This window comes from Carettochelys insculpta, chromosome 1, assembly GCF_033958435.1.
Source record: "Carettochelys insculpta isolate YL-2023 chromosome 1, ASM3395843v1, whole genome shotgun sequence".
Lineage (NCBI taxonomy): Eukaryota > Metazoa > Chordata > Testudines > Carettochelyidae > Carettochelys > Carettochelys insculpta.
This window is the reverse complement of record NC_134137.1, coordinates 161,352,253-161,380,117: the sequence shown is the minus strand read 5'-3', so window position 1 is coordinate 161,380,117 and position 27,865 is coordinate 161,352,253. Positions and strand designations below refer to the sequence as shown.

Genomic DNA, 27,865 nt, shown 5'->3' with positions numbered 1-27,865 from the left:
GACATTGAAAAAATAATTTGTCAGCAACTATTGTGAGGACTGAACTTTAATAAACATTTTAAAGAATCATTACTTCCATTAGGCCACATAAAGAAGGGTTTTGTTATTGTTTTTTAAAAATGATTCTGTTGCAAATATTTTAAGTGGTAAAAAAGAATAATGTATCTGATTCCATACTCTTAACAGGTTACTCACTGGCTTCAACTACAATTATGCATACATAGATGTATTCTACAGGCTTTTGTCACGCTGAAATTTAGACAGAAACTGAATCAAAGATATATAGAAATCATACCCTTCTTTAGGGAATTTCTGTTTTATTTCTACTTGATGGTGACTCAGGAGCTCTGCTGTTTTTGCATTAAATACCTGCAAATAAAATGATACAGATTAAATTAATTTATGCCTACAAGACTAAACAATTATATATGGGGAGAGAATAATAAAGTAAAGATATGCTACATACATTTCCACTGAGCAATGAGTGTCCTGTGTGTAAAGTTACAGCAATAGAGTAATGTTAGATGTTATAGCTGCTTTCCTTTGTCACACCACCCGTGCAAAAACATCCCTAACCCAATTTGGATTTTTTTTTTTTTGGCCAAGATCTGCCTTAGTCTTTAACTCCTCTCCATCAAAATAGATAAAGGGGCACCACAAGCTTAGAACTAGCTTTGCTGGTAGGTGGTGTGGATGGTGATCTTTTAAGGAGTTTAAGAACTCAGTTTTGCAGCAGTCGAGATACCCAGGTACTGGAGGACCTCTTCAGGTTCTAACTACAGCACTCCCAATACCGTAATTAGTAATCAGAGACCAGGAGATATAGACCTTCCTTGGATTTTCTCAGATATTCAGAAGACCACTTATAGGAAGAAGACGCATTCCCTCCTCCTTGTAACAAATAACAGGTTGAACCTCCCTGGATTCTGGATCAGCAGAATGGCACTGTGGAGACAATGTGAGAAAGAAGAAACAGGAATCCTAATAACATCTAAGCGGGCAATGCAGCTGCCCATGACAGGACATGGAAGAATAGGGGTCTTGGCCCCATTAGATTATTTAGATGAATGCTTAGCTCAGAAGACCCCTTTTGAGAAGAGCAAGCATGCCCTCCTTCCTTGTCAGGAATAACTACAGGTTGAACCTGTCTAGTACAGCATCCTCAGGACCTGACCGGTGATGAATAAAAGAATTTGCAAGACTGCGGGAGATCAATATTGTCTAGCAGCATTACGAACACTTGCATTGCTTACTGAGCTATTAGAAGACACATAGGGATAAATTAAAGATAAATAGCATAAAACACTAAGGCTACATCTACACTTGCTCCCGTCCTCCGGTAATCAGGCTGATGGGAGATTACTAATGAAGTGCTGCAATGCATATACAGCACTTCATTAGGCTAATTCTCCCCAATGGCAACTTCAAACTGTCAAACTTGGAAGTGCCAACATGCTGTGTAGTCATGGGCACTTTGAAGTGCCGGTGCTACTTTGAAATGCCTTTATTCCCCAAAACTGATTCACTGATGCAAAGCAGAGTCAGATTCTGTGGAAGAAATGATTACTTTGAAGCTCTGATGCACCTCTAGGTTTATGTCATTCCCCTTATCTACACACTTTAAAAAACAGAGAAAGAAAAACACCTTTATGAGCTCACAAAATCCAGAAAAAAAAACTCACTGGAACACCACAGTGTAATGGAGGAAAAAGAGAAATTGCTATGGCCTGTGAATACCTGACACTCAATGCTCTCTTAATTAAAGTGGAAGAAGCAGCAGGAGAAGTTAATGATTAACAGACCCAGAAAGGTCAGAACAAGCTGGAGACTATGTCCCATGTCACAGGCCCCTGGGTTGGAGAGGAAGAAGAGACAAACAGAGGAAGGCTCAAAGGAGCAGATGGGTATAGGAAGGATATGCTATCAGCACTGACCATTCACCCTGAGCATCTTCTGCAACATCTCTATCATCAAACACACTAATAGGGAGTAGGAAAAAGGGTAAACAGCAACCTGTAGGTCCAGGGTCTCTATCCAGATCAACAGAATGGCACTGTGGAGACAATGTGAGAAAGAAGACACAGGAATCCTAACAATGCAGCTGCCCACTACAGGACACAGAGGAACAGGGGTCTTGGCCCAATTAGATTATTTAGATGAGTGTTTGGCTCAGAAAAGCAAAGAACTAACTCCTCAGCAACATAATGGGTAAGCTAAAGCATTTGAGTGGCCAGTGATGCTTGCATGAAAGATAGCCTCTTATTTCCAGCTGAAAACGGTTGCCAACTGATGGCAGTTTGGTGACCTAAAATGAATCAGATACCACAATACAGTTCTTACAAGAACAATCACAAAAGTTGGCAGTGAGACCACAAGCTATCCTTACTGGAAGAATCAGCAGAGAAGGACAAAAACAATGGATGTGGAGGTATGAACTACCCTCTTCTCTTGGTACTGGTCTTCCAGGATATAGTTGAGGCACAATTCCAAAGTCACACATAATTGGTTCTGTTCCTATTTCTATAAATTGTTAGAAGGATTCAGCTTCCAGAGATCAGTACCAAGAAATTGTCACACACTCTCAGGGTAGTAATGAAGTTGATAGCTAAGCAGGAAACTTTTCAGGACTAATTCTGACACATAACAAACTTCCTTAGATTTTGAAATTTTCACTTGGTGGCAATTTGGTCATTAGAGAGCTAAGTCTATAAAAACAAAACAAAAACTATTGGTTAAGGACTTAAAGGAAAATCTATACAGTTGACTGAGGATTTCTCCTTCCTGTGTAATCTTTACAACAGCACTTGAATTGTTTTAATCAAAATCATCTTAATTCTGTCAGATACCACACTAGCACACAAAACAGGCAGGGGATGAAAAACAGCTTCAGGGCTCAAGTGAAGGGGAGGCTAAGGCTGAAAAAAAACCAAACCAAACCAACCACCCTCCTGGTTCCATTAATATAAATGAATTTCTTACATGTTGTCCAGAACTGTTACACCTTCATTTACAAGAACAGACGACTGTTTTCAAGTTAAATAACTAGTCATGATGGTAGTAAAATAATTTCATTCCTACACTGTCCAGAGTGATAAAATTAAGCTCAGAGACTCACTTTTGCTATGATGCCAGAGAACACTGACAGTTATTAACTTGCCCATTGTATGTGTATGGTAGTTATGTGGCACACACAACTAGATTACACAAAGGGTACTATGGTTATGTCATCCTTCCTCTTCTTTCTAGATACGCATCTGTGTTTCATCCTATTAAGCCAGATTAACCTCTTCAACCATGTAGCATTAAGAATCCCTGCCTGTCCTGTACAATGCCTAGAATCAAAAGTTCTAGGTGCTATGACAATTTAAATAATCTCTTCCCAAGAGCACATCTCCAACATTTGTTAATGATTGTAATTTGCAAGGTTGTATGTATGCACATCAAGAAGAAAGAGATACCGAGGTTTCTTAAAAAGTCCAAAGCCTAGTAACCAATGCACTTGATATGAATCTTTTTTTTTTAATAAGATCAAATGTTATTTATTTATTTATTTTTAGAAACATGTTTTGGCATATTGGCAACATTCATAATCTCATACGCACTTGTAGCTGGAGGGCAGCATATTCTGGTCTTTCAGCTACGGAGGCTGGTGCAAATGGGTAAAGTCACTCAGGTTAAATAACAGCCTTATTTTGAAATAAATTTGTGAGCATCTACACTCTATTTTGATAAAACTCAAAATAGCAGTCATGTTATTTTGAATTTTGTAAACCTCACTGCAGAAAGAATAGTGCCTGTTTTGAAATAGGCACTGTTAAGACACTGAAAAGCACTATTTCAAAATAAGCCATAATGACATCCAATGGCACTATTTCAAATAGGCACTATGTATCCAGACGTGCTACTTTGCAATAGCTGGGTGCCATGGCAAAAAGCATTCTTGTGCATAGCTGTGTCATTTAAAAATAAACTATTTCAGAATAGCTGTTCTGGAATTGATTATTTCGAAATAAGGCTGTTGTGCAGATGTAGCCTCAGACAGCTCTATGGCAGCACATTTGAGCCAGGCCAAGTTTTTAATCCTAAACCAATGAGGACTGACGTGCTAGGGTGGCAGAGCACTCATCCCAATTGTGACACCACTGGGGTTGGTTCCCACATGAGCTATTTATTCCCAGCAGGCTGCTGTTATCAACTGAGACAAATTCTCAGTAGAAATCCTACATACATACAGAGACCATCTGCCAGAATGCTGACAGCATCACAGGTAAGTAATTCCCTCTGTTCTTTGTAAGTGCCTTCAGTGTACTTCCAGCACCATCTCAACCAAAGCAGCAGACACTGCCTCTAGCACAAAGCAAGAAAGATAAAAAAATAAAGCCAAACACAAATGAAAACAATCCACACCTGTATAGCAATACGAACCTAAAATATGGAGCAAAGCAAAACATGCTTTAGAGTTTAGACACTAGACTAATATCTAAACAAAAAATAAAAAAAAACCAAAACAACCCAAGTCACACTGTGACACAAGCTGTTCTGGTATCATTGATGCAGGCAAGTGAGGTCGGGAAAGGGATGCCAAAACAAAGTTTTTGAGATAGATTTTCTCTCCCACACACGCTGCCTTTCTCTCAGGATACAGATGCTCTCACCTATCCTCAAACAAGAGCAATCAAAGTCCACTTTGGCCTGAATATGCATGTAGCAACCGCATATAAATTCTCACCACTTGACTTCTGCAGTCATGTTAAAACATACAGATTTATGTGGTCATTCAATTCCTGGCCTATGTGATTAAATGTTAAAATGGAATTTGGCGTGTCAGCAAAAGAATAAGAATGGAGAAGGACCAGAAACTAACACGCTAAGAATAAGTCAAAATCCTTCTGTTCAGAAGTAGAAGGTAACAACTGTGAGATAACATAGCCAGTTGTTCTATTATTCTGTGGCTATGTCTACACTAGCTCCCCCGTGTTTCGAAAGGGGAATGCTAATAAGACACTTTGGGATATGCTAATGAGGCACTGCAATGAATATGCAATGCTTCATTAGCATAATGGCAGCCACAGCACTTTGAAAGTGCTGCTTTCCATCATGCACAGCTCATCTACACTGGGTCCTTTCAAAAAGAACTCCATGTAGACGAGGTGCACGTGATTGAAAGTGGCACTTTCAAAGGGCTGTGTTTCCATTATGCTAATGAAGCGCTGCATTTTCATTGCAGCGCCTCATTAGCATATCCTGAAGTGTCTCATTAGCATCCCCCTTTTGAAAGAGGGAGGCTAGTGTAAACATAGCCTATTTGTCATTTTGCTTACGGAGACTATGGGTGTGTCTACACTTGCATTCCTCTTTCGAGAGAGGTATGCAAAGGAGGTAAATCAAATGTGCAAATGAGGTATAAATTTGCATGTTCTGCACCTCATTTGCATATTCTAATTTCAAAAGAGCTTCTTTATTTATTTAATGGGAAGAAGGATTCTTTCGGAAATGGGGTTTGCTTTCGAAAGAGCAGTGTCTACACTGGCTTTCTTCTTTCAAAAGAAACTCTTCTGAAATTAGAATATGCAAATGAGGTGCAGAATATGCACTTTTATACCTCATTTGCATTTTGGATTTACCTCATTTGCATACCTCTTTCGAAAGAGGAATGCAAGTGTAGACACACCCTATGAGTTTAGTACCTGACACACTGCTTTGCTGCCGTTGGTACTAAATGAAGACATGGAAAAAGATGAATGGAACCACATATTAATTTAATATGAGGAAACAGGTTCAGAGTCAGAGTCATACATCTCTTCTACGGTATATTGGCAAATAAACCCATCCAAACAGTGATAAACAGTGACAATACATCCTGGGACCACAAAGGTTGCTTGCAAAACTTGAATAATCCTGGGGCCCACTTCAAGTTATGGCACAGGTGGCCACATTTACCATACATACAATCCTCAGAAGTTTGAGAGCCAGACCTGCCAGGAGCTGAAGGCTTCAGATCCCACTGCTTCAGGACATGAGCTCCTATCCCTCCACCCTCAGTCCCACAACTAGATCTATAAGCATGAATCCCCACATCCCTGCTATGCCTCATGTAATGTTATACAGTTCTAACTAGCTTACACAACCGTGAGAGCAGGAACCATTTCTCTCAACATGGTTGTAAACTAAGCACTTAGCACAACAGGAGCTCCAACTTTTACTGGGAGCCTTGGGAACATTTCTATAATAAGAAACAAAACAAAACAAAACAAAAACAGAACAGTGTTTCGTTCCTCAAATAAATATAAGAACCATTTCTGACATTAAGCTTCCTCCACCAGGTTGCAGAGAAAAAATATTTTTAGTTAAGCTATGGTGCAGACCAGAGACTTCAATGATCTTTACAATTTGAAGACTTATCAAAGGCCTTGGATGAACAACTTATGCTTACAACCGTATGCAATGTGAAGAGTCTAGTTAGTCACTAGAACATCTCAGTGTATTAAGTTAAAATGTGTGCCAAATCTCTGCAGAACTGGGGCCTTGAGCTATTCCTATGGGCAGAAACAGGCTTCATGATGACAATAGTGACTCAGCTGCACTATTTCACACTAGTCTTCATCATCAGCAACTTTAAGACATACTATGAGGCTGGATTCTGCAACAGGCTGCATTACTCTTTTCACACCCACACATGCTGATTGGGTGCACAGTGAATGCAAGCCCCTCCCAGACTGGAAAAGTAACATTTCCTATGTGTCATCAACTACATAAGATGCAACACAGCAGCAGCGGAGAATCACCTACTGGATTTGATTGTCTGCTGCACACTAAGCTCAGGTCCCTGGGACACAGCAATAAGACTACCCCATAGGGTTAAAAACTGCTGTACAGCCTTCAGGCTTTGGTTATGTCTACACAGACAAAGTAAGTTGACTGCAGATATGCAATTCTAGCTATGGCAATTGCATAGCTAGAATCGACATATCTGTGCTTGGCTTACTTGGCCATTCATACTCAAGGGCTAGGGAAAACCTGACCCCTCCCTTACTCCTCACATCTCCTCATAAATACATGGGTTGACTGCAACCCCTGAGAGGCTGATTTCGCACATCCCAACCAGATGTGTCAAATCAAACCCTGGAACATCGACCCTGAGCAGGCTAATCTTCCAGGCTAGTGTAGACATAGTCTCATGTTAGAGTTCAGGCACAGAAACACTTCAAAAGGGGTGAGTCTCAGAGCCCAGGCTCCAGCCCAAAGCATGAGCGTCTATGCTACAAAGCATGAATATCTATGCTACTCTTAGCCCCCGAGTCTGAGGCCTTGTCCACTTTTACCTCTACCATTGGTCTCCTTCAGCTATGCAATTTACATAGCTGAAATCGACATGCCACGGTGTCTTCCATGTGGTAAAATCTAGGGATGCAAAATCCCATTTCACTGGTTACCCAACAGGTTTAACTGGTTAACCAATTAAAAGGGGGACAGCTCCCCCACAGCCCCCACATTGCATCAGGGACCAGAGCTGCTCTGGCTGTGTTGAAGTACTCCTGCTTGAAGAAGTCCCATGGGTCTGAAGCAACCCCCTGCTCATGGTGGCCAGGGGGACTGCTCCAGCCTCTTTGGGTTAAGCATTAACATTCCCGGTAAAATCCACTGTGGCTGCTCTCCTCTCGACTCCCGCAACTCTTTGCAGTTTTGGGTATGTCTATACTTACCACATGTTCAATGTGCCACAATTGATCATGGGGACTTCCATTACGCTGCATCAGTGAAGATGCGGCAACATCAATCCCTCAAGGCTCAGCCACTGATCCAGGTACTTAACACAAAAGGGATGTTGGCGCAAACCAGAAGAGCCCCCATCTACACCAAGGGAAGAAAGTGGATAGTGATACGTCGATTCTAGTTATTCTAATGGCCAATCGCGTGTCTGGGATCCACTTTGTTCCCTTGTGTAGACCCGGCCTTACTGGCCTGCCAGCGCCAACAGGAGGGTGTTCAGAGATCGACTTAATGCATGTTCAGGGATGCGTCAAATCGGTGCCCAGTGGGCTGATCCCAGAGCAGCGCTGACACACCCGGCCCTCTCGAGGTGAAATGAGAACACCCAGCTCTGCGCCTCTCTCCCACCTGTGCTGGGGCACCAGGGTCCCCGTCCCCACCCCCACCCCAGCGCTGGGACTGGCTTCCCCAACTACTCGGCCCTGCGGCTCTCCCCGCGCTGCTAAGGCAGCCAGCGTGCGCGGGAGCCCAGAAGGGCTCTGCCTCGGAGCCGCCTCCGGCCGGCGCGGGCCGCTGGGTCAGACCGATGCCCGTGCGGAGGGAGAACGGAGCGCAGCGCGAGCCGGGGCTCCGGGCTGGCTGGCTGACTCCCGGGCGAGCCGCGCAGCAGAGGCGCTGCTGGCCAGCTCCCGGCGCCACACGCCAGCGGGTCGGGTCTGAGCCGAGCCGAGCCGAGCCGGCCCGGGAGAGCCGTTGCCCCGCACGCGGCGGCAGAGGGCGCAGCCCTTCCCCCGCCCCCGAGCGCAGCGCGCCGCCCCAGCAGCAGGGGGCGCCCCGCGGGGCAGGACAAGGCGGGGCACTCACCAGGAAGCGGGTGGAGCTGGTGCCCTGGTCGATCGAGCCAACCAACGGCCCCAGCACCGCCCGGTCGGAGGCGGCCATGGGCGCCGCTCGCGAGACGCGTCTCCCGGACTACCCTGGAACACTCGCCCGCACCTCCAGCTCCTTCTGCCTGCGTAGCCGGCACGCGCGGCTTGAGTCTACGCCCCCGCGGCGCGGAGGGGGGCTGGGAGAGGGCGCCGGCCGACACGCCGCACCGCCGCGGCCAATCAGCGCGCGGTGGGCGGCGGGGGCGAGCCGCGAGAGCCCGCCTTCGTGTGGGCGGGGGGAGAGAGCGAGAGCTGAGCCTGCGCGTGCCGGGGAGGCGGTTATGTGCTCCAGCTGTCACCGGGCGTGTTGCGTCCTCGTGCTGCTGGTGGCCGAGCCCGGCAGATGGCGGGGGAGCGCTGCGGTTCTCTGCCGTGAGCAAGAGGGGTGCTCGCGACCCTGGCGCAGCAGCCCCAGCACCAGCCCCTCTATGGGCAGGTCTGCGCTGCGCTGCCCGCGCTGGGATCCAGCACAAGGTTCTGCAGAGTAACCCCGGAGATCACTGACCAGGGAGAGCGTAGTCGCTGCTACCCGGCCCATGGCTAAGCTCGAGCCGCAGAGCACATGGCTTTTGTGCCTACGCTCACAGGTTCATTCCCTTCTGCCTGCAGCGTCCCGCAGCCTGGCGCATACACCCGTGTGTTCCCAGCTGAAAGCCTTTCTCCCTTTTCTCTGCTGTCATCCCGGCTTCCTTGCTCCCCTGTCAAGGTGTTTGTCATGGAGACTCTGATGCCAATGACTGTCCTCCTGGGCCCTGGCACTGCCTTGCTTGGTTTGCATTGGAAAAAAAGGCAAAAACCCACATTCTTTTGTCTTACAAAGCTGCTAATCTGCAACCTTCACGCCAGGTGTGGTATGCACATCACATCACATCACATGATAAGTGCCTCACCGGTTTCATTATACACATCACATCACACCTGTTGTAGACCTGGAAGGGACCTCGGGAGGGCATCAAGTGTAGTCCCCTGTCCTCTTGGTAGTGACCAGCACCATTCCTTCTTTTTAATCTAGTAGACTCAGATCTCTAAATCACCTCCCCAGGAATGGGGCTCACAACACTAGGTTTAGCAGGCCAATGCTCAAACCACTGAACTATACTTCCTCCCTCCTTGTAGGATGCTGCTTGGCTAAATAGTTAGTTGGATGTGCCATTTGCTGGTTGTCATAAGGGGCTCCTGCAGGTTGTAGCATTTGGTATTCCAGTCTACTGGGTGGTGTGGAGCTTTCAAATTTTCCAGCACAGATGCCTATTGAGCCTGTCAGAGGGGAAAACTAATGCTACACTGCCAGCATAAACAGGGAGAAGTCAGAAGTATTTTATGTTTTTCTGGAAGGTTACAACATAACATCACTTTCTTAGAACCCAGAACTCTAACACCTAAGAAGCAAAACCAGAGCCAAAGCAGGCTGAAAGGTACAATTCAAGCCACATTGAGCCAGACTGATTCAGAACAAATGCTTTCCTACAGAGTCCCTTAGGTTGCAGTCAACCAGGAAATTCCTTATGACTTAAAGGGTGCGTCTACACTAGCTGGCTACTTCGAAGTAGCTTGCACAACATTGAAATAGCATGTGTCGCATCTACACGCACCGTGCGCTATTTTGATGTTGAAATCGACATTAGGCGGCAAGACGTCGAAATTGCTATTCCTATCTTAAGATGGGAATATTGCCCTACTTCGACTTTCAACGTTGAAGTAGGGCGTGTGTAGATGGTCCGCATCCCACTACATTGAAATAGTGGGGTCCTCCATGGCGGCCATCAGCTGAGGGGTTGAGGGACTCTCTGTCCAGCCCCTGCGTGACTCTGGTCACTGCGTGCAGCAGCCCTTAGCCCAGGGCTTCTGGCTGCTGCTGCTGCTGCAGCTGGGGGTCCATGCTGTGTGCACAGGATCTGCAACCTGCTGTCAGTTCTGTGGAACTCATGCTGTGCAGGCCAAGTGTATCTGGGAGCGGCCCTTTAAGGGAGTGGCTTGCTGTTGCTCCAGAAGGGCTAGTCCAGCCTGTGACCCCATCCGCAGGCTTTGCTGGACCCTTATTTCGACGGGGAGTGCTTGGGTGTGTGGACGCTCCGCATTTCCTTCCAGGGCAGATCCTTTCAAGATTCCCCATCGCTACTTTGACGTTGAATGTTGACAGCACCAGGCCCACAGGAAGTGTAGATGACATGCGGTGAAGTAGCTTATTTCAATGTTCTTAATTCAAAATAGGTTGCTTTGACATAGTGTACTAGTGTAGACATAGCCAAAGTGATAGTTTGCAATTTTAGCACAGATTTTTCAATACACAGCTAAAACCTGAGGAGGTGAAGAAAGTTTAGCCGCACATGGTGGAGCCCTGACAACACATGGAAAAGTTACTTAGATAACCCTGCATAGTTGTCAGGCTCACTGATGCTGGGGGTGGGAGGGTGGTGAGAGGGGAGAAAGTAGTTGCCCCGGGGCCCAGCAATTCAAAAGGCCCCTAGGTTCCCAGATGTTGCTGTTGCTACCACTGAATCAGTGGCAGTTGCAGCTCAGATCCTTTAAATCATTGCTGGCATGGTGCACACCATGATGGGAAGGTGAGGCTAACACAGTTCACTCCCGGCAGCACTGAAGGCTGGCTGCTTTCAGCTCTGCTCCCTCTGTCCGAAGGCCTTATCCCTTCTGGGAGCATGAAACTGCCCCCCCCCCACACCTTATCCAGAGGCCAGGTAAATCTGTCAGCCTCCATGACATTTATATGGTAATACAACACATACTTATTAGAAGTCCACTATTAAGCACAGTCAGCTTGGCTCCCCATTTTTAAGTCAGGGATCTCTTGAGTCTTTGGTACTGGTACTGACTCATACCCAAACATCCACAATCTCTTTGACCTCCTAAAAAGTAAAACAATCTCCTTCTCTTAGGTATCTAGTTCATGTCCATGAGGGTGCCTTCAGTGGAGTCCACAATGTGCTAGAGGTTGATGGTGGCCTTCCTTTCAAAAATATTGCCCAACTTCTCATTGGCTATGTCTGCACTACACAGATCTTTTGAAAGAACCTCTTGTGAAAGAGCTGCTTTCAAAAGAGCGCGTCCACTCACACAAAAGCGGATCAAAAGAGTGATATGCTCTTTCAAAAGAAAGCATCCACACAGCCCCACTCTTTTGAAAGAATGGGCCAGGGATCGAAAATAAAGGCTGTTCTTTTAAAGAAGGGCCCTGAAGAGTGTCTACATGTTTTCTTTCAAAAGAAGCTTTCGAAAGGGGGTGATCTTCCTGAAACAGGAAGGGAAGAGTGATTTTGAAGTGAGCACCACATTCTTTTGATTTACTTTCGAAAGAACACTTTTTGTGTGTCGATGGTACATGGCTCTTTCGAAAGAACCCCCTTCTTTTGAAAATCTTTTGAAAGGACTTGCTAGTGTAGATGCAGCCATTGTGAGTTCTGAACATACAAGCTCTTGTTGTTGCCCCTGATGTCTTTGTAACTTAATGGAACTCCTTTATATTGGTGTAGCAGTGGACTAAGTTTCAGGAATGTCCTCTCTCTTTAATTTGTTGTTCTTTAGCATAGCCTCGTGTTTTAGTAACAGCTGTTAAGACGGAACTGGAACGTCTCTTTTCCCCAGAGGGCAATGAAGTCCAGGACCTGAGCACAGGAGTGCACAAAGAACTGCAGATGGCTGTTATAATTGGCACATGGAAGTATGTTCTGTGATTTGGGGGTTGACCAATGTTGCCTCTAATTTTTTCCATGCATGCATGGAATAAATTTTGTTATGCACACCACCAGTAGAAACATGTTCAGCCAGTTGTGGGCACTCCACTAATCAGCTGGGTGGCATTTGACTCCTGCATGGCCACCCAATCACTCAGCTTACAGGGAACACTAGTGTGGACTTGCTGCAAGCTGGAACAGCAAAGAGATCCACCTGGGTCTCCACCAGCACTTAAATAAAAGGTGATATATGGTCAAAATGAGCTGGGTACATAGGTAAACAGGCAGTAAAGTAAAGGATGAAGTAAAGCTGCATGGAGTAGCAATAGGAGCCAGAGGCAGAACTGTTTAATTGTACTGAGGAAGTGTCCACACCTACCTTGTGGGAAAACTTAGCCCAAATGTTGGTACCTTGCTTCCAAAGTGGATTAGTTACAGGAGGTTGAGACATCAGTTAATTTGAAACAAAATCTTTTGTGTGTGGAAGCAAAATAGTTTATCCCCCCAAAAATAAAGTTAATCTGAAACAACTGTCAAGTCTAGTCTACTAAAAATTAAGATATTGGTGTTTACAATGATTGAGAAAGGAGGTAGTGGGAAGGGTTTTGTGGGGAGAGATTCAGTTCTTGTCTATAAGGCTCTGTAGTTGCTTGGACTACAGAGGTGTAACTGCCCTGTGTGGAGAGTGTTAACATGAACTAAAACCTTTTTAAAGAGGACAGGGTTTATGCAAACTAAGTAATTTTAGTTTGGGTCAACAACATATACATCGAGGAAATGCACATTATCACTTTGGTGCACTCTGCAATTCACCCCAAGCCCAGCCCTCGTGAGCGCAGCCCTCGTGAGTGCAGCCCTTGTGATCTGCACTGTTGTGGCATGGCATAAATAGAAGTTCAGTTCCCTGCATCAGAGCTCTATTTTAGCCCTGTTGAGTTTGAACTTACTGCTTGACATCCATTAGGAGAATCAGGAAGACAGTTCATGTTTTTTGTTTGTCAGGGATTTTTCATCCCTTGGGCATTATCGCCCCCGTGGGTCAGGGGTAACAAGCCTTGGGCCATTTAATATCATTACAGGTACAGGTTAAACCCAAAAACATATAAGCTGCCATTTGCGGCCCTTGTAACGGCCATTTTGAGTTAGTTGGTTTCCCTGGTAACCCCGAACTCAAACACTTTACACCCCGGATCAAAATCCAGGCCTCCAATTGGTCAGCTCCAGTCATGTTCTGATTGGGCCCTTAACCCAGGCTTCTAATTGGGTACCTGGGGAAAAGTTCTCGAAGCTTCCACAGGCTGGAGGACCTGACTGAAAACCACAAACAAGCTCATACATATTCAACTCATGTCATACATTATTCATAAGAACACCAGATAAAAAGCGGCACAGCATGGCGCCAGGATTCCATTTAATTCCAGCCCAGAAGCCTTTTCGAAGAGCTCTGGCTCAGAAGCCTTTCTGAAGAGCTCGTGACAGCTTCCAACACCAGCACCGCCCAGCAGGGTCCGCCTGCTGTGGCAAGAGAGTGCTGCTATCACTAAAAGAGCGTCAAGCAGTTCTGAGGCAGGTCTGGCAAGTGTTGAACTGGCCTTACTCATAGGGTGAGGTACTGCACGCTTGCCACTAGAAGCCCAGAACTTGCTACCACAGCGGCACCATCGATCCCGCTGCCTTCACGCAGCCCTAAGGTAGATCGGGTGGGTGCTGAACTGGCCTCACCCATAGGGTGAGGTACTGCATACTGCACGCTCACCTATAGAAGCCTTAGGGCCAGCCATCACTGCGGCACCTACGATCTTGCCGCCAACCCATTCACCTGAGAGGACTTCACCCGTCGAGACACATAAAATTCCCTGCAGGCCTGAAGCTCACCTCAGGCTTCACCAACCCGTGGTCCTGCGGTCTGCCAAGGGCTATATAGACTTTTACAGGCCTGAGGTCTGGCCTAAGCCACTAAGATTCCTCCAGGCCACAAAAAACTTCTTGTAAGCCCGAGTCCTCGCCCGGGTTGTAAAAATTACACTGTAATACTATTGTGGGTGTCGGGTCCCCGCATTGGGGGGTTTGGGGTCACTACCCAAATCACGTCCTTCCAGGGCCGAGGGAGGGACGTACCCGAAGGCTTGGCTTTTAGGGCCGGACCTTAATGCCCAGGCTCAAAAACATCAGCACACACTTGTATTAATAACTTTCACAGTTGAAGTTTGTTTAATTGAACTTAGTTAGTTACTATATAAGATATTAGTTAAATATTTGGTAGAGGTTTAACCTCCCCGGCACCCTTCTACCCTTGTGTTTCTATTACCCTCCAAACCCCAGTCAGGAAGGTAACACTTCCCTGGGAGGAGACCCCAGCAGGCAAAGCAGCCCTTGGGTCCCCACTAGGGTGGACAACCATACCACCCAGAGCAATAAGGGAAGGAAAGGTATATTAACCTGTCCCTGCTCGAAACTGAAGAGACAAATTAAATTCCCTAAGCCTTTTTCCTTTTCCCTCTTCTTTAACTGCCCTCTTTGTTTCTCATCTGAATAGAAAATACTGTACAGGTTTACCCATGGAGTTCCTGAATATAATAGTTGTAAGTGTTTAAGTAATATATTGTTTCAGCATCTTAGTATAATAGCAATAGTAGTTACTAGTTTGTAAGAAATTGTTTATTGTATTACACTTGTTGTTTGCCTTACTGTTTGTTCAGTTAGCTTGTTAATAAACTCTGTTGTTGTTTGCACCAGCATCAGCCGTCTTCCTCTTCTCGTCTCACCCTCTTCCCTCAGGGCCTGTGCGCAGTCCCCCGGGGCCCCCTGCCGGAGGTGGGTGGGGTTGGTCTGCGGAGGGGCGAGGCGACCTTCACTCGTCACCCGGTCTCCGCCGCTCCCTCCTTCTCCTCGTCTCGAGCCTCTTGAGGGTCTGGGTGGCCTACTGGTGTGGGGTCAGCGAGGCCTGCTTTGGCCCACGACTTTGCCCACACCGACATTGTTTAGACAAAAAAGAGCCGCTTCCCATAACAAAAGAAATACAATCGTTTTTTTTCCTTTTTGTTTGGTTTTGATTTAATGAGGTATGGAAGTGAATTTGAGTCTAAAATAAAGAATGTCCTGTATAGTGATCCTTATAGAGGAGAGCTGCAATACAAGGCAGCGCGGTAATAAAGATGTTAAAGAGAATAACTAAAGGGCATGAAATTAGGTCGAATTTGTTGAGGTCGACTTTCTATCACCCAATTTTACAAAGTTGAGGGAGCATGTCCATGCTGCCACATAAAGGCTACGTCTACACGTGAAGCCAACATCGAAATAGCTTATTTTCGATGTAGCAACATCGATGAATAACGTCTACACGTCCTCCAGGGCTGGCAACGTCGATGTTCAACTTCGACGTTGCGCGGCACCACATCGAAATAGGCGCTGCGAGGGTACGTCTACACGCCAAAGTAGCACACATCGAAATAAGGGTGCCAGGCACAGCTGCAGACAGGGTCACAGGGCGGACTCAACAGCAAGCCGCTCCCTTAAAGGGCCCCTCCCAGACACGGTTGCACTAAACAACACAAGATACACAGAGCCGACAACTGGTTGCAGACCCTGTGCATGCAGCATGGATCCCCAGCTGCCACAGCAGCAGCCAAAAGCCCTGGGCTAAGGGCTGCTGCCCATGGTGACCATAGAGCCTCTCAGGGGCTGGAGAGAGAGCATCTCTCAACCCCCCAGCTGATGGCCGCCATGGAGGACCCGTCAATTTTGACGTTGCGGGACGCGGATCGTCTACACGGTCCCTACTTCGACGTTGAACGTCGAAGTAGGGCGCTATTCCGATCCCCTCATGAGGTTAGCGACTTCGACGTCTTGCCGCCTAATGTCGAAGTTAACTTCGAAATAGCGCCCGACGCGTGTAGCCGCGACGGGCGCTATTTCAAAGTTAGTGCCGCTACTTCGAAGTAGCGTGCACGTGTAGACACAGCTAAAGTTGAGAGAGTGTCCCCATTAGCGTTGCCAGTTTTGACATTGTCAGTAATGCATTGTGGGTAACCATCTTACAGTTCCTGCTGCCCTGTTGCATTGTGAGTTTGTGTTCCAGTGAATGATGGGACAAAAATGTGCTGAAGGTGGTTGTGGGTGTGTGTCATCAGCATCCCATAGTGCACATCTCTCTTACTCCTTCCTTTGGAAAGCAATGACAAAAAAGTGTTTTTGTTCCCTTTTTCATATCTGTGCAGACACCTTTGCAAAGCTAGCATAGAAGCCATAAAACTTAAACCTATTGTGGCAAGTATTAGGAGCACCTCACTCATTTTGCTTCAGTATGTGCAGAGCCTAAGCAGCTGTGAGAGAAATAAAGACTTTGAGGAAGACATAAGCATGTACGAAAGAGAGACACTGGAGAGGAGGAATGGGAAGATGCTGGCTGCAGTCAATGCTTTGTACACAGTGGAGCACCAGTTCTGGTGCAGTGAAACAAGCTCAGACTGGTTGGACCACATTGTTCTGCAGGCATGGGACAATCAGCAGTGGCTCTAAAACTTCCACATGTGTAAGGCCACTTTCATGCGGCATAGTGAATTGGTTTCCCCTGCTCTGAAGCACTGGAATACCAAAATGAGACCTGCTTTGACAGTTCAGAAGTGTGTAGCAATAGCTCTGTAGTAGCTTGCTATGCCAGATAGCTACCAGTTAATGAGTAATCAATTTGGAGTGGACAGATCTACAGTGTGGGCACTAGGGGCTGTTTTGCTCAAGGTAGCCGAGGCAGTCAATACCCTTTTGCTACAAAAGACAGTGACTCTGGGAAATGTGCAGGACACAGTGGATGGTTTTGCCATGTTAGGGTTCCCTAACTGTGGCGGGGCAATTGAGGGCACACACATCCCTATTTTGGTACCAGACCACCTTGCCCCAGAGTACATAAACTGCAAAGGGTATTTCTCCATGGTATTGCAGGCATTGGTGGATCACAACTGTGGTTTCACTGACATTAATGTGGATGGTCAGGAAAGGTAAATGATGCACTCATTGTTAAGAACTCTGGCTCTGTTTAGAAAGCTGAAGAATGGGACAGTCTACTCACATCAGAAAATAACCAGTGGAGATGTGGAGATACCAATAGTGACTCTGGATGACCCTTGCTTCCTTGGCTCATGAAGCTATACACGGGCAACTTGGACTGCAGAATGGAGCAGTTCAACTACAGGCTGAGCAAGTGCAGAATGGCAGTAGAATGTGAATTTGGCCATTTAAAAGCCAGATTCAAGGGCATCCTGACTCAGTTAGACCTCAGGGAAGGCAACATTCCTCTCATGGCAGCCTCCTGCTGTGTGCTTCGTAATTTAGGTGAGAACGGGGAAAATTTCATGTCAGGCTGGAGAGCAGAGGCAGATCACATGGCCAGTAATTAATGAGCAGCCAGACACCAAGGCAATAAGGAGAGCACAGTGAGGTGTACAGATACTTAGGGAGGCTTTAAAAACAGCTTTATGACTGACTAGACCGTGACACAACAGTCAGGTTTGTTGCTTTTAAGGAGGTGCTTCCTGAATGATGTGTACTTACCTGTGAAGCCTATAAACCACCACCGCCCCCCTCCACCATGTCCTCCTTGCTGTTGCCAAAGGATATCTGAGGAATTTCTTCAGAGGTATCCGCAGACTCTTTGGAGACAGCGATGAGATCACTCCCTAGAGTCCCCATGCTGCTGCTCAGAGAAGCAACATGTTTATGGCAATGACCCAGGATTTCCATTTGCTTCCTTTGGGTTATGGTATGCTGTCCTGAGCTCCTTTATTTTCACATGGCACCGCTGGGCAGCCTGGGTGTATCCTTTTCCCTCCAAGCTCTGTGAAATCTTGGTGTATATGTCTGCCCTTTTTTTTTTTTTTTTTTGCTGCTGCTTAGTTTTTTTGCTGCTGCTTAGTTTTTTGCTGCTGCTTAGTACAGACTCACTCCCGCCCCCTGAGCAGTGAGGTCCTGGGTCTCCTACATGCTGGAGCTCCTCTGCGACCCTGGAAATTCATGGCCATATGTGCTTCTGAGGTGTGCTGCTGAGGTAAGCTCCCTTCTTTGCTCACTGTGGTGGCCAAGCAGAAAATGAATTCAAATTTTCCTAGCCTGTTCCCTGCACACCGGGGCTGTGTCTACACAGCAACCTAACCTCGAAAAAAGCTACACAATTTGCACTACACAAATTGCTTAGCTTATTTTGAATTGATTTTGAAGTAGCTATTTTGGCATGTGGGGCTGTCTAAACGGTGCTACATGCCAAAATAAACCATGATTTCAAGGCATCCGTGTACTCCTCCTACCATTTAGACAGCCCCACATGCCAAAATAGCTACTTCAAAATCAATTCAAAATAAGCTAAGCAATTTGTGTAGTGCAAATTGTGTAGCTTATTTCCTACAAGGAGGAGTACAGGGATGCCAGAATAGTTTGGTCATTAGCTCAAAAACTGTTTTGAAACAATGGACATGTTTCTTAGATGTAGGGCAGGTATTTTGGGATACCACCATACCCTGAAATAGCACCTGCCATGTAAAAGCAGACCTGGAGAGCAGCGGTGCTAAAAGTGGTGGCCAGAGCAGTCACTCCGAAGCACTGTATGATGCCTTCAGGAGGCTAAGAATATCAAATTGCACAACACTCCATCTGCACTGCCCTAAGGTCACCATTGCGAGGTTGAATTTGGCATTATGCCTCGTAAAAGCAGGAGTACGAAAGTCGACCTTAGAAGCCCTTAAAATGGACAGGGTGGACCCTGCATTGTGGACTGATTCCTGAGAAATGCGACCTAATCTCCCAGTGTGGACCAAGCCTAAGAGTGGCTCATATTTGCTTGCAGCCATTAGAAAAATGCATCACAGTTTTCTGATGTGGAAACGGTAATTTGAAATATTTCTGAATATTTTTCTACTGGAATGTGTTAAATCTTGCAAGCTACTAAGCTTCCTGTTACTGCTCCACCCTCCATATGGAATGATGCCAATCACATAATTTGCAATCACTCCAGCTGAGTTACTGATATTTATGCAAAGCAGGCACTTGAAATATTACTGCTATACTGAAGTAACTCAGTGAACTTTAAAAAGATTAACTAACTTTTATTAAAGAGGCAGTATCAGTCTGTGGATACCATTTAGGTTTTCTAAATGTGCATAACCCTAATATTTTTTGTGAAAACATGCTCTCATCTAATCCCAATATTCACATAATTATTTTAAATACTTTTGCTTTAAATTTCAGGGAAAACACTTATTTTTCTTAAATTTGCTAAAAGTGCATTAATTCACATGTAGGTGCTGGCCCCACAGCTAAGCAAAAAACAAAAGAAAAAAGAAAAAAACACTCAACCAAATCAAACAATCCCACCACTGGACAAAAAGATCACCAGATACCTAAATTGTGAGAAGTGTATTCAGTTTCAAAATGATAAAATTAAATGTGGGGAGTAGAGATGAGAGTAATGAGACAGCAGTGAACAGTCTAGAAGTCTGCAGGTGTACAAAAGATGGTAATGATATTTGTACTTTTTAAACCTGAATCGGGAAGTTAAGCAGCAAGAACAAGAAGAATGCTCTCAGCAGGAGCTCTCCACTGGAGTAGATTTGTAGCTTTGTGTTTCTTCTTCTATTAAAGTTCCTTGTTCAATGTTAAAGAAGAAAAAATCCTTTGGTGACAATTTCTGTACCTGTAAAATGGGCAGCATGAATTTCTCCTTTGCCAGCTTCTTACAGGAGGTGTACAAGAGGAGCTTGTCATAGGGAATCAGCTTGTTGAGCAGGGCTGCCCTCATTTGCCCAGTGTGGGGTGGTTATCCCCTGTCATACTCCTGTTGATTCCCTGCTGAGTCAAACTATCATGATTGTGAGACTGGCAGGACAGAACCAAGCGCAGTGTGGTCCCAAGGGCAAGGCAGAGAAAACGTTCAGTCTGTGACCTGTGAGCCTCCTGAATAGGGCAGATACTAGCACTTGGGCAGGGCTGGGCAGTCTGTAGCCCGTCAGGCAGAGCAAAGTAAATAGTCTCTACGAGGGCGTCCAGTCACCATACCTATTGGCACGTGAGGTGGGTTGGTAGGGGAACCTGGGCCCAAACTACTCCACCAGGTTCTGATCCAGGACCCAATGGAGCCAATAACTGCCTATTCAGGATAAAAACCTTGGCTTCTAACACATTCCCTGGGTCACTTCTTACCGTAAGGCCCATCCCTGGCTGGCCATCCATAGCACAGTCTGGACTGATGGGCTCAACAGCCAGCAGCATTGACAATTCCTCTCCAGGAGCCTGATGCACGCATTCTTTCCCCTCCTATTCCACCCTCAAGTGATCTGGGCTGTCTCCCTTTTTCTGTCTCCGCTATCTGGAGCATGTGCAGCAGGGATGTGGCCTCCTGGGTTCACAGTGCTTGGTTAGCCTCTGTTAGCTGATGTAGGGTTTACACACCCCTTCCATACAGCTGCGGGATACAGAGGTCCTGGGAATGTGGCTTCACCCACTGGTTTGAAGTGGTTTCCTTCATATACAGGGTTTATAGTTTTGTCTGGCATGAAGTCCCCCTCACCTCTTGAAAAACTGGTCTAGCACCTGTGCCGTCGAAGGACTAAAAATACATTACAATATAGCTCAAAGTCCACTGCAAAAGGCTGCTTGTGTAAAGATCCCAGTGGCTGATCAGATTTCCTTCTCTCACATGAGGAGTGGGGGCATTGGCCAGTTATTGCTGTTCTTTCAGCTATTTGGCATCTCCTCCTCCTCCCCAAAAATAGGCTATGCCAGAACTTCGCTACATGGGGTGAGGGTTCCCAGTGTGGTATATCCTCAGAAGCAGGTGAGCACAAGGACATACACCTGACCAACCTCATATGGACCAGTGGGCACACTATAGATTATTCTAAAGAGAAAATAACGGGATGACAGGAATAATGAGAAGAGGACGGCAAGACAATGGGAGAAGGGAAAATAAAACAAGAGGGAAGAGCAGAGAGAGACAACAGGAGAAAACTAGAAGGGAAAAACAGAAATAAAAAGAAACTAAGTAGCTAAAGATCCATCCTGACAGAAAAGATGCCTTATAAAAGCAGGTGCACAGCAGAGATGTTGCCTTAAAGTAATTGATTCAGGCATTTGGAAGTGCAGAAAAAACTGAATCATCTGATTCAAAAGTGGAAGGGAAGGGTGTCATGTTTACTTTGACATTAAGGTTCTCCTCTGTGTTTATTAGCTTGTATCACTCCCATCACTACAGAAAGTAGACACAGTACTGTACTATTTATGAAAAACAAATACATCCATATGTTTTGTATGTTTATCACACAAATATGTTATAACTCAGAGAGACTATGCAAGTTGCCTCATGTAACATACTATAGGAAAGACAGTGTGGAGGTAGGCCTCACTAGGCCCAGAAACTCAGCCAAGGCTGAAGCCCATGCGTGCTACGTGCTGCATCAGAAGCGAGTCTCCTGAACAAGTTAAGCAAGAATTTGCAATGCTTGCCCCTCTGAGATAACAGGAACTAACAGATGACCTAAGAAGGGCAAATTGCTTTGCTTCCTCCCTATCTTTGTAAAAGTCCGTTGTACGAAGCTGCTGTTGTAAAGGTACATAAGGCCTCACATTTGAGTAGGAGTGGGGGGCTTGTATTGGCCAGGGCAGACTCTCTGTTGCTCTGTGTCTCCCCCCTCCCCCCGCAGCTGTGGGAATAAAGACTGCTTCTATCTGACCTGAACCCTAAAATTAGAGCGTGTTTATTCCACAACAGAAGTAATTTACTGAATATGATTATTCCATTAGTATGCATGCATCATTTCTGCAGCCAGTTAAGACTACTGAACTGTGTATGTGTAACTGCATGTTCGCTGACTCCCAGTGATTACATTTCAATTCTTGTTCTGGTGGCCCAGTAGCAAGAGACAATGAAGATTAGTCTTCCTGCAGACATGTGGCTCAGCCCATAAACCATGGAGCAGGGGCCTTGCAGAGACATGTGACCATGTTACCTGAAGCTGGAATCCATCTTAAATTCTGTACTTTTCCATGTGAAGTTGGGAAGGGGTCAAACTGAAACAAAGGACCCCTGTCTTATGCAAATTCTATTTAAGTATGGGGAGTGAAGTAATCATGGTCTTCCGTTTTACCCAGCTACCCCACCAAAGATGACTGCTGGAAACAGCTGAGGGTATGTCTACATTACCAAGTTTTGTTGCCAAAAACTGCCTTTTGGAGACAAAACAGTGAATGCATTCAAACTTCAATGTGACTTTTATTGAGAGCAACTCCCAATTTTGGCAACCAAAAAGTCCCACGCTTCTGGAAGACTTTTTTCTTTGCAGCAGTAGCCAAAAAGTCTCAGGCCCTTTTAAATCTCTGGGCTCCAGCCCAGCTGATCTCTTTGCTCACCCCCCTCCATTGGCCTCAATGTCACTTCATGGCTTGCAGTTCTCCCCTGCGTGATAGTGGTAACAGAATCACAAGCCTTTGCCTGCTCTAGCCATGGCTTTGCTCATGTGCCTAGTTTTGCTCCAGCCTTTCTGTCCACTCCTGGTTCCAGCTCTGACCCCTGGCTTAAAGCATTAAGCCCAACTGCTAGGCTCCACCTGCTTGCCACAGTTTCTGGTAATGGCTTACACATTTTCTATGACAGTCAGCAGGCTACTGCCCGGTTTGTGGTTTGGCTGGAGCCTAGAACTGGAATAACAATTCAGCGCATGTGGCTTAATCAGGCTCTAGTTCAACGGATGATTCATCACCTTACAGTAAGTGAGTTATAAATTATTGTAATGAGCCATACATTTGATGTTTTTATTAAGTTCATGACTTTAGTATCTAACAAAGTTATGAATCTCAGGCTCACCTTTTATTTTTTGTGCGGGTTTCCACCGAGGATGAGAACTGAGATGTCAGACATGGAACGATTTGTGGTTGGATGGTCTCCTACAGGTCATAGGGTATTTTTGTCTTCTACTAATTTTCTCTGTGACTTCATTGAAGAACATAGTGAATATCTTGTTTTACCCACATAGCTGCTATTTAGTGCACTGAATGAGGTACAGCATATGTCATACTTGGCAAATGTAGAATCCATGGCTCATGAAAGGTGTGTTGCAGCGTGTATTGATCATCGTAGCAGTGGAGATGTGTCTTCAGGTTTTCGTCTGTTTTTCCGGCTTTGGTACTGTTTCGAGTTCTGGTCTCTGGGTAGCTTGCGTCAGATGATGAATGTAACAAGGTAGGTATCTGACAAAGCAGGTCTTTGCCCATGAAAGCTTGTGCTCCAAAATATCTGTTAGTCTATCAGGTGCCACAGGACTTCTTGTTGTTTTTGAAGATAGAGACTAACTTGGCTACCTCTCTGATACGTAACAAGGTAGGGGAGCTGTTTCAAGGCCAGAAGAAGGGATTCAAGAACGATTTCTTTCAGGGTATGTTTTTCATCAAGTCGGGGTTGTAATTGTTTAAGGTTACCCCTATGGGTTCCAGTGTATAATGGTAGGTTACAACTCAGGATGTCAGAAGTGGTATTTTTGAATGTATTGAAGCTGGCTCTGTATATCCATCTACAATCTGGTGGAGCATCCTTGTTTGGTGAAGCTGTTTTAAGCATGGTAAAGTATGTATGCTGGACTTTCTCCTTGGAGCATATTTTGTGCAGCATGAATGCCTAGTTGTAAATAACAGATTTCTTGGTGTGTTCAGGGCAGTTATGGGAATCCGTGAAGGTAAGTGTGGTTATCCAGTGGTCCCTTGTCTATAGTTGTCTGGTGTTTCATATTCCATTGCTCAGGATGACCATGATCCAGGAAGTTGGTGCTTGGGTGGCAGTGTTGTAAAGATCTATTGTGTCCCAGAGGAAACTATAGTATGGTGAATGGTTTGAGGATGCTTAATATGAATCATGATATTCAATCAGTAGAAGTGTTGTGGACAGATATGAAGGCCATCTCTGGGTTCCATTGTCTGTGCATCTTGGGAAGCTAGTAGCATTTCCCTGAGATTGGTTTGTGGGTTGAGGTAGTATAGCTTTAGTTGTTCAGGAAAGGTTTTGTTGGTAGCCTTAAATTCCTGGGTAAACTGAAATACGAGGTCTTCCCTGAGTTAGAGTGGGAGTGTTGGCCTCATTGATGCAGTCATCAGAGATAAGGATGACAGTGGTGCTCCTTTTGTTGGGTGGTAGGATCATTATCTGGTTGATGAATTTCAGCGACTGGAATGACTATGGTGGATATGATGGTTTTTGAGTATTTCACAGTAAATTTTTTCCTGAAGGACCCAGGATAATGATGAAGTGTGTGGTTTTGTCTGCTATATAGGTATACAGGCAGATTATTCTTTTTTCTTAAGTGTCAGTGGGGACATAACAGTTGTGGGTGTTGCTGGCTTTGTTGTGAAATAATTCTTTAAGGTGGAACCAATGAACCAAAATAATTCTTTCATAACAAAAATGACAAAGCTGACTGTGAAAGTAAATATTAAGAGCCATCTGAACAAATTGTTAGTGAATACTGACTAAGACCCTGGTATATATTGGTATCAGTGACACAAGGAGTAGAGAATGACAAAATTTTTTAGACAGATCCTTTATTTGGCAAAAAAATAAAGCAGTTTCCGTGTGACACAAATTCACTGAATAGCTTCAGACTAAATGTTTGTTTCAGGCTAGAGTCACAAGGGGAATTAAACACACATTCAAAAATCAGTGGGCAAAGAACCATAATCTACTAAATTGAAAAGCAGATTGTTCTCATCTCAGCAACACAGAAGGATTCTGCTAGTTAAATCCTGCTCCTCCTATCTGATTCTTCTCACTTGGTTCAAATAAAGAGCAAAACACAGCAGTGTAAATTAACACATGGATGTCAGCTGTAAACACATGCTTCCATACTGACTCTTAATACTTGTGAGAGTCTAGCGACTTGAATCCAAATCTGTTCCGATTCTGAAGACAGGTCTGAAGGACCATATTCCAAGTCAGTGAACACATTATTCCAAGACAGCTGCACATGATAATGTTGATGCATACGCACATTCTGGATCAATCATCACATGCCTTCCTGCATCTGCTTCAAGCAAGAATAATACGCATCTGGGTGTACTTGTTGTCACACAGGTTATGTTAGGGTCAGGAGGCACCCACAAATAGATCATACCCCAAATGGTAAGCCCCCACTTTAAAATGACCATTTATTATTCCTGTCATAAAGGATATGCGGGAGCTTCTCCATGGATGTAAGAGAAGTCAAGGCTAAAGTGGGTTCTTTTTCTATGTGCAGCACCCCTCCAGGATTTGGCCAGAAGTACTGAATCATGAAGCTACATTTGCAATAGTGAAATTTCTAGCTGCATTGTAGCTTTACTTTTGAACTGGTATTAACGGATTGTTTGTGACAGAATGACCCTTTACACAAAGGCTCTGCCAGTGGACAAAAGCAAACCTTAAATTAATTCAAATTTACAAAATAAAATACACTGGACTGTCCTCAGTGCATCTTTGCTTAATTCAGTTAACAAAGTAATTAACAGTCATATAACTCCGTGGAAAAAAAAAAGGAAAATCAGGCAAAAATAGTACAGGGTTGAATCTCTCTAATCCAGGACACTTTTGGCCGGCAAACTCCATAACCCAGCAGAATTTTAGTTAGCTAGATGACCATTTGTCATGGGTGTGACCAAGTTTCCCTTGATCCCATGAAGTTTGTTTACAGTCACCAGTCCTGTCTGTCAGTGTTCTGTGCGGTTGTCCTCTAAGAGCCCAGTAAGTAGTGGAAGTATTGGTAATGCCAATAGACAATATTGACCTCCTGTGGTCCAGCAAATTCTCTCATACAGCCCTGGTCAGATCCCGAGGGTGTTGGACAAGAGTGGTTTAACATGTATATTAAGAGAATCTTATGGTTAGAAATTCAACATTATAGAAAACTAGAATAAATAATTACTGGAGAAATAAATACTTATGTGTAGGGTTCTGTGTATTCTGTGCCTCACAACTGATAGCTAGAAGACATTTGATCCCACAGTTTGCATGCCAGAATTGTTGCCAGTCACTATAAAATCCATTTCCAAATGTAATGTACAAGTTAAAACCTCTTTTGCTACCAATCCAGCTCACAATAGTATAATGGTCCTGTGGAGGAGAACCTCAAACTATCGGCAAAATAGTGGGGTGTGCCATTTTTGGAAATGTGTGAGGAGTCAGAGCAAAACCAAAAGAAGTGGGGTGTGCCATTTTTGGAAATGTGTGAGGAGTCAGAGCAAAACCAAAACATCTGCAAGCACTGTTAATCAAAGTTACTACAGAAGACTGCAATAACTGTAAAGGTGCCAGGAAGCTTTTAGTAGGTAGAGGAGGGGATGCTACATTCCTGTGGCTTTTGTTTTATGAGAAGAAGTTTTGGGCCTTTCTAGCATCTCAAATTATTCATATGTTCATTGTGAAGAAAATGTTTCTCTTTCCGCAAGCTTTTCTTCATGACTACGTCTAGATGGGCATCCTCTGTCAACAGAGGTCACTGTCGACAGAGAAACCTCAGAAGTACCTCTGTCCTCAGAATGCATCTCCACATAAAAGCGGCTCGGAAGAGAAAGCCGCTCCATCGACAAAGAGCATCCACACTTCCCTGCCCTCTATTGACAGAGCCGCTGACCAGAAGCTCTGCAAACAGGGCTGTCTGGGGAACTGGAAGCTCTCTCTGTCGACAAAATTGTCTACACAGGCACTCTGTGAACAAAACACAGTCGACAGAGACACTATACCTGATCGGGGAGAGGGGTAATGCTGCTGGCTGAACAGCTGAGTTTTGTCAACAAACTCTCGACACAGCACTTTAACCGTGTAGACGCTCAGTGAGTTTTGTCAACTAAAGCCCAGTTTTGTTGACAGAGGCTGCCCATGTAGATGTAACCTATGGGTTTAGGGTCCTTAGGTTTGCACCTTTATGGGAAGACCTGCATAGGGGGGAAAACTCTCAGTTTTGAATTTTCATATATATTGCCCATATGGATGTGGAGTTTTTGTGTTCCATGGAACAATCTGGGTGTTCAGTTTCCTGAACTCTCATAACTCAGAGTCTCTGCAAGAGGCAGAGAGCATCTTTGTAGATGTCCTTTACCCCTATACTGAGGCATCACCCTTTTGGCTCCCATGGCCCCTGACAAATGTCACTATTGGGCACTCGCCTGTACTCCACAGCACATCCCCAAAAGAAGGTTTTACAGACAGCACAGAGGGACTGCAGCACAAGTGAGTATAAATTTCAGTTCCATTGTTTTTTTTCTTTAGGTTTGGGGGCAGAAACCCTTCCCATATGCAGCTCATTCCTACTTCACTCCATCCTAATTCCACACCAGTGGGACACCACAAAGCAATCCCAGATGCAAAATGTTGGGCTTGCGGGTAGCTCTGGAAGATGCAAGTTACCTGGCAATTGTTACATGGTGGGGTTGTACCTTAGAGAATTCTACTCTAGAGCTGTACTTATGTAGTCTTGGTATTCATGGCAGATCTGTTAGCTGTGAAGGAGAGACCAACGTCATAAGAAAAAAAGAAAAACT

The 27,865-nt window shown here is 45.1% G+C and overlaps 1 protein-coding gene across 4 annotated transcripts in view; it reads right to left on the bottom strand.

Moving 5' to 3' along the window:
- GK (glycerol kinase) overlaps positions 1-8,713 on the bottom strand; it is a 53,441-nt gene extending 44,728 nt beyond the window's left edge. For all 4 annotated transcript variants that reach the window (XM_074983386.1, XM_074983388.1, XM_074983387.1 and 1 more), the window contains exons 1-2: positions 8,575-8,713; positions 296-369 (exon numbers count right to left, since the gene is read on the bottom strand). In XM_074983386.1, coding sequence (XP_074839487.1) covers positions 296-369; positions 8,575-8,652 — 152 coding nt within the window. In that variant the 5' untranslated portion in view covers positions 8,653-8,713. The remainder of the gene's footprint in view (positions 1-295; positions 370-8,574) is intronic.
- Positions 8,714-27,865: the final 19,152 nt, after the last annotated feature.